The sequence below is a fragment of the Mustela lutreola genome, chromosome 2 (genome assembly GCF_030435805.1).
Source record: "Mustela lutreola isolate mMusLut2 chromosome 2, mMusLut2.pri, whole genome shotgun sequence".
NCBI lineage: Eukaryota > Metazoa > Chordata > Mammalia > Carnivora > Mustelidae > Mustela > Mustela lutreola.
The window spans coordinates 60,009,371-60,015,092 of NC_081291.1; the positions used below are offsets into that span (position 1 = coordinate 60,009,371).

Sequence of the window (5,722 nt, forward strand, 5' to 3'; positions counted from 1 at the left end):
GTTTTAGCTAGTTCTGGGGCATCTCTTCTGTTCCCAGAATCTGCATGGAAGTGATCCCTACTGTGGAATGTGTTCAGGTAGATGCTCAGCCCAGGGTACTGGTTGTGGGAATGCCAGTAAGCCCTGCTCACTCCCTCCCATCTCTACAGCCACTCTGGGCTAAGCCACATGGTTCAGCAACCGCAGTGTCACTGATTGTGACTTCAGGGGCTTCTGATGTCGCAATGACCCTGTGGGCTTGGCCCCGTGGGGCCCTAGGGCCAGTACTCCTGTGGTAGCATGCCAGCCAGGACCATGGCCAGCTCCCAACCTTCTGGTGTCACATAAGCCAGCCTGTGAGTAGCCTGCAGCATGGAAGATCCACTCACCCACTCCCTCCTGGCTGGAGGCTCTGTATACCCAGGCCTGTGCCTCTCTATGTCACTGAACCAAGAGAGTGTTGTAGCCGGTGGGGGTGGGGGGGCAGCGTTGTGGGGGGGAGGTCTTAAGGGGTATAACAGCTCTCATATCTGGTGTCTTCCTGACACTGCCAGCACACCCTGAGCCAAGCCCCCATCATGGTCATACCAGGATTTGGGGATGCAGCCTAGATGGCTGGGAAGGACAGTCCCAGATCAGCTTGGAAAGCAGGAGCAAGACGCAACCAGGGACAGATGGCCCTGGTGTCAGAGTCCTTCCCTGGCTTCTGCAGTGGCCCTTCTGCCCCTGAGGGAGACAGATTCAGCCATGTCAGTTTGTGGGGTCACGCCCATGGTTTAGGAATCTGCAGGTAGGTATGGGGTGGGACTGAGGGGTGCCCCTTCCCCGCCTCCTCCAGACCACTGGGTTCCTGTAGTGGTGATGTATCCTCAGGTCAGTCACTGGTATGGTCACCTCTCCCAGCTCCCCGTTCAGGACTGTTTGAGGCTGCAGAGAGCTCTAATGGCCACTCTGGACCGCACCTCATTCCCTACTCACCAGGTGGGTGGGGGTATAGGCAAAGCACCTAAACTTTCAGAGCCTCAGGTTCCTTTCCCAGAAAACAGGGATGACCATAATCTGCTTTCCATCAGGAGGAGAACATTAAATGAGGTCACGCATGGAGCTTAGCAGACACTTCACTGACCCCAGGGTCTGTGCCTCCCACTGTGACACAAGCACCTGTCCTGGACCAGGACCCTCTCCTGGCTTTTTAGCAGGAGGAGGGCCGGGATTAGGGACTTGCCCGGGTTTCCTGATAGTGAAGGGCTATGGAGCCAGGCCCTTGAAGGGGATCCCAGTATCCTTATAAGAGCCATGGTCCAGGGTCAGAGACCACAGAGGCCCCCACTAGCCAGCACTGGTGTAGAGGGCCGCACTGTGAGCAAAGCTCTTTGCCAGGTGGCTAGTAGGTGGAGGGGCAAGAAGCTTCCTGGTGGGCCTGAGAGCCCGGGCCACAAGAGGAGCTGTTGGCATTTCTAGCAGGAGGCTGGCACTGTCACAAGAGGCTCTGAGGTCACACGTTCACAACACGATGGCTGTTTAGACCACAGCGAAGATATATTAGCACAGCCATTGGTGGGTGAGGGTTGCACAATTTGATGGCAAAGGAAACACCAGCAGTCAGGCCTTAACCCCACTGTTCTCCTCCCTGACCTGCCTGCCTCTGTACCAGCAAGAAGACCGTCACTTGTGTATGCTGGTGGGCATGGAAAATGGCACAGAAGTTCTGGAAGGTTTTTTGGCAGCTCCTTTTGAAACTAAACATGGACTTACCATATGCCCCAGCGATGGTATCCTTCTATATTCCAGAAAACAAAGACTTATTTTCATGGGCACACTTGGACATGAATTTTTGCAGCAGCTTTATTTGCCATAGCCCCACACCAGGAACTACCCAGATGTCCTGTAGCAGCTGAGGGTTGAATAAAGCATGGCACAGCCACACCATGGAGTACTACTTATCCCTGAGAAAGAACCACCTGCTGATACACACGGCTGGGCGGGTTCCCACAGGTGGGGAGCTTATGCTGAGAGAAAGAAGCCTGGCTCTAAAAGATACCTCCTGGGTGGTTCCATTGGTCTAACACTTGTAAAGTCACAGCAATAGAGAGACGAGCACAGATTCATGGTTGCCAGAGTTTGAGATGGGCTGTTCAGCTGAGAACCATCCCAAGTGGTGGTTTTACACACACACACACACACACATGCACACTCTCACACTCACATGTGAGAGCATGTATGACTGCTGCAGTGGGTGAGGTCGGGCATGGGTGACAGGCCAACATGACCCAGCTCTCCCTCAGCCCTGGGAGGTAGGCAGGGACCCCATCCTCTGTTCCCTTTGCCGTCTTGAGGGGAAGCTGAGTGCCTGGTCTGGGTCCAGCCTGGCTCTTCCCACCTCCTTCCCTGCTCTGACAGGCCTCCTTTTGCCTTCCAGCCATGGCTGAAAAGTGTGCCACAGCTTAACCCCCTTCCGTGATGAACTCAAAGGACCCCAAGAAGTGCCCCCAGTGTAAGAAGAGTAGAAACAAGGCCCAGGAAGAATTTGCCAGGAAGTTTCCGTACAGGTACTAGATCCCGACACCCCTAGGGCCAAGTCCTGCCTCCTCCCGAAGACCACACCAAAAGCGCATTCCAGGGGTGTAAAAAGTGGACCCAGGAGGAGGTTTCTCATCCACAGGGAGTTCTCTTAGCAGCTCTGTGACAATCTGGGGTTCGTCTTCTTCACCTCCTTCCCAATCTGAGTTGAGGGCTTCTAGATAGGTGCCAGGAACTGCTGGGGCCATCCCAGAGCTTAGCTGGATCTTTCCCTCTGAGCCAGTGGCCTCACGGGACCACCTGGGGAGTATGTTCATGAACGGCTGCCCCTCCAAAGGTCTTATGGGGTCAGACTGGAGTGGGGTGTAGCTTGTAAAGCCCCAGGGCACTCAGGAACCAGTAGAGAACCCCAGACTGGGCAGCTCTGGGGCCTTGGCCAGTGGCATCAATGCACTGATGGGTCCTGAAAAAAATGTAGCAACTTTGGAGGGCTTCCTAGCTGTGTGACCTTGGGCCAATCACCTGACCTCTCTGTGCCTTAATTTCCTCATGTATGAATGGTTATGAGTTGGCGTCAGGTTAGTGCTGATGAAGCATTTGGAATGATGACTGGCGTAGAAAGTTCCGGACGAGCAAGAGCTATTTGTGTGGCTGGTGGCCGCAGGCTCCCTAAAAATGCCAAGTGCCCACTGCAGGTTCTCCTGGCTGACGGAACCCACTACAGAGTTCCTGCAGCCCTGGGAGGTCACGAAGATGAGCACCTCACTGAGGGACCAGCTGCCCCTGCAGAAGACGCTGGTGCCAACGAGATCCATCCCAGTCAGAGGGTGAGTCACAGGCTGGGATGCTGACAGCCACTGCAGCCCACTGCCCACCACCCACACTCAAGCTGCTGGCCCTCGCCCCTATGTCTGTACAGGGACACACACACACACGTGCCTCTCCCGGCAGGCTGCACTTCCAAGCTGAGGAAACTGAGGCTCAGAAATGAGACACCGAATTCCAGTGGTGCCTCCCACAGCAAGGCAGTTTGTGGGAGAGGCTGCACAGGACCCTCAGAGAGGGTCTTAACTGGAGAGTCCTCTGTCCACATTCCACACATGTGGAAACTGGCCTGAGGAGGCAACTTAGCCACCATCCTTCCACACAGCAGAGGCAAAACAGAGCAAGAGCCAGCAAGTTTTCGGTCTCCTTGCAGCCTGCTCTGAGGGCGGAGGTGTGGACGGGGACCCTCACGCTAGCCATGTCTAGACTGACCATGTCCTCACAAATCCCCGCCCCCCATGAGCATACACATACTCAAACACCCAGACACCTTTGGAAAGACCCACATCTGAGACCCAGAGAGGCGACATAAACACTCACACTTGTGTGCGCGTGTGCACACACGCACACACACATGCGCAGGAACACAGATTCATGCTTCTTCTCTGCCCACACTGGCCCTGACTCTTGTCTTGGTCTCACGTTCCCTCCCTCACCTGGCTGTGGGTTTGCTCCAAATGTCAGAACGGGACGCTGAGCTGCAGAGGCTGAGGGCTGAGTCTCAGCTTCTGCTTCTTCAGAATGGGATCAGCTGCCAGCCCGGGGTCTGCCGGGGACCGGTCAGACTATACGCACAGGCCCAGACTCAGTGCTGGGGCCTGCCGCGGCGGGACTGTCATGGGAAGAGCACTTCTGGAGGATGACACGGGGCCAAGAACTGGAGGACAAACTGAAGCTGTCGGCAATGTGTCAGGGAGCTCGGGAGGCAGGGGGGCTCCTCGACCCACCAGGGCCCAGCACCGGTGGGAGCCGATCCCTCCCCTGGGTGGGACAGGTGGGCAGGTGCCAAGAGCCCTAGGGCAGGGTGGGGGCTGTGGCTACGGGGCCTCTGCCAAAGGCATCTGGAGAGAGGGAGGTGGGAGAGATCCCCCACCTCATCGTCCACCCTCGGAACTCCCACCAGCCTTCTGTTGGGGAATCAACCAGAGCAGGAACGGTTGGGCCGGAGGGTCACGATCCGCAGATGCCAAAGTAGGGCAGAGTGGGGATGGGGAGAGAGGACAGGAGAGGGCATGGGGGCTCAGGTGAGAAGTAGGGAGCTTGTAGGAGGAGAAACTCCAGGCAGTGGGAGGCAAGTGCCAATGTCCTGAGGCGGGATGGAATGATGTCCCCTTTAGGGAACCTGAAGTTCTGCTTTTCAGGATGGTGAGGGGACAGGTGATGGAGAATGCTAAATGCCCACATCTGTCTGAGGGGGAATGGGGAGCCACTGAAGTCTAGAGATCAGGAGGGTGGCATGCCCAGACCTGATGTAGACATTGGAAAAGACTGACTAGGAGAGGAGTAATGTCCTCACTCAGGAAATGGCCATACAGTGCTTGTGCCCCTGCTGGAGGCCATGCAGCTACTGGCAGGCATGAGGATGACACTCACTCGGTGTCTGTGCAGGCCTGGTGGGTCAAGTCCTGGCCACGTCTGAGGCCCCACATGGGAACCCTGTGGGGGTTCGGACGTGGACATCGGTGAGGCGTGGTGGTGGCTAGGAGGGCAGCAGAGGCTCAGTGTGGGGTCCTGGGGAAGATCTGGGCTGGGAGCAGAGTCTTGGTCATGGCCCTGGCCGACGTCTCTGGACCTGTGGGGTTCTGTGTGTCTTTTCTAGGCTTGGGGCCCCAGATGTTACATCACTGTCCTGCTTGTACCCTCCACCACCACCGCCACCTCAGAGCCAACTTTGGGAACTCAAGCTAGTGAGCCGCCGCTTCCCCAGGCCAGGTGCCCGCGCCACCCACCCCTCCAGAAGCCTCTCCCAGGGCCCCACTCCCAGCAGCCTCCCTCTCGGCCCCCGGTTCCTGGCACTCCAAGCAGCAGCCACAGACAGAGGTGAACTCTAGTGAGGGGAACCGCTCTGACGAGGCTCTTCATCGCCTCATCAGCCACACTGTGTGAATAAACTTTTCAGGTTCAAATTCTATTTCCGCCGGACTGAGTGTTTTATTTTCCTAGCGTCCATTTTCTTGTCTATAAAATGAGGTGAGGCTCAATCTTGAGGGGTTGGTGTGCGGTTTAGAGAGAGCAGGAATGTCATTTCCCAGAAGTGATGCCGAAGGTGCACTCACACACCTGATAAGGATATGTGGACAACGGTATTCATTACAGTGCCATAGCAAAGGATCGGAGACCAGCTATGTCCCCTACTAGGGGGCTGTTCACTGATCTTCCATGGCCAGATCCTGAACTA

General features: G+C 56.3%; 1 protein-coding gene across 2 annotated transcripts; it reads left to right on the forward strand.

Moving 5' to 3' along the window:
- The first annotated feature begins 248 nt into the window (after positions 1 to 248).
- Positions 249 to 5,455, forward strand: C2H3orf22 (chromosome 2 C3orf22 homolog). 2 transcript variants are annotated; one of them, XM_059165193.1, is made up of 5 exons: positions 249 to 335; positions 2,399 to 2,528; positions 3,195 to 3,326; positions 4,065 to 4,318; positions 5,144 to 5,328. In XM_059165193.1, the coding sequence occupies exons 2-5, from the start codon at positions 2,440 to 2,442 to the stop codon at positions 5,230 to 5,232; spliced, it is 564 nt and encodes a 187-aa protein (XP_059021176.1). In that variant the 5' UTR covers positions 249 to 335; positions 2,399 to 2,439; the 3' UTR covers positions 5,233 to 5,328. The 2 variants fall into 2 exon arrangements, with proteins under 2 accessions (XP_059021176.1, XP_059021177.1); XM_059165194.1 differs by lacking the exon at positions 4,065 to 4,318 and having other exon boundaries at positions 5,144 to 5,455.
- Positions 5,456 to 5,722: the final 267 nt, after the last annotated feature.

Coding starts and splice junctions, on each gene's coding strand:
- C2H3orf22 (XM_059165193.1), top strand. CDS start 2,440: ATGAACTCAAAGGACCCCAAGAAGTGCCCCCAGTGTAAGAAGAGTAGA. Junction 2,529..3,194: donor GCCAGGAAGTTTCCGTACAG/GTACTAGATCCC, acceptor TGCCCACTGCAG/GTTCTCCTGGCTGACGGAAC. Junction 4,319..5,143: donor CCCTCCCCTGGGTGGGACAG/GTGGGCAGGTGC, acceptor TGTCTTTTCTAG/GCTTGGGGCCCCAGATGTTA.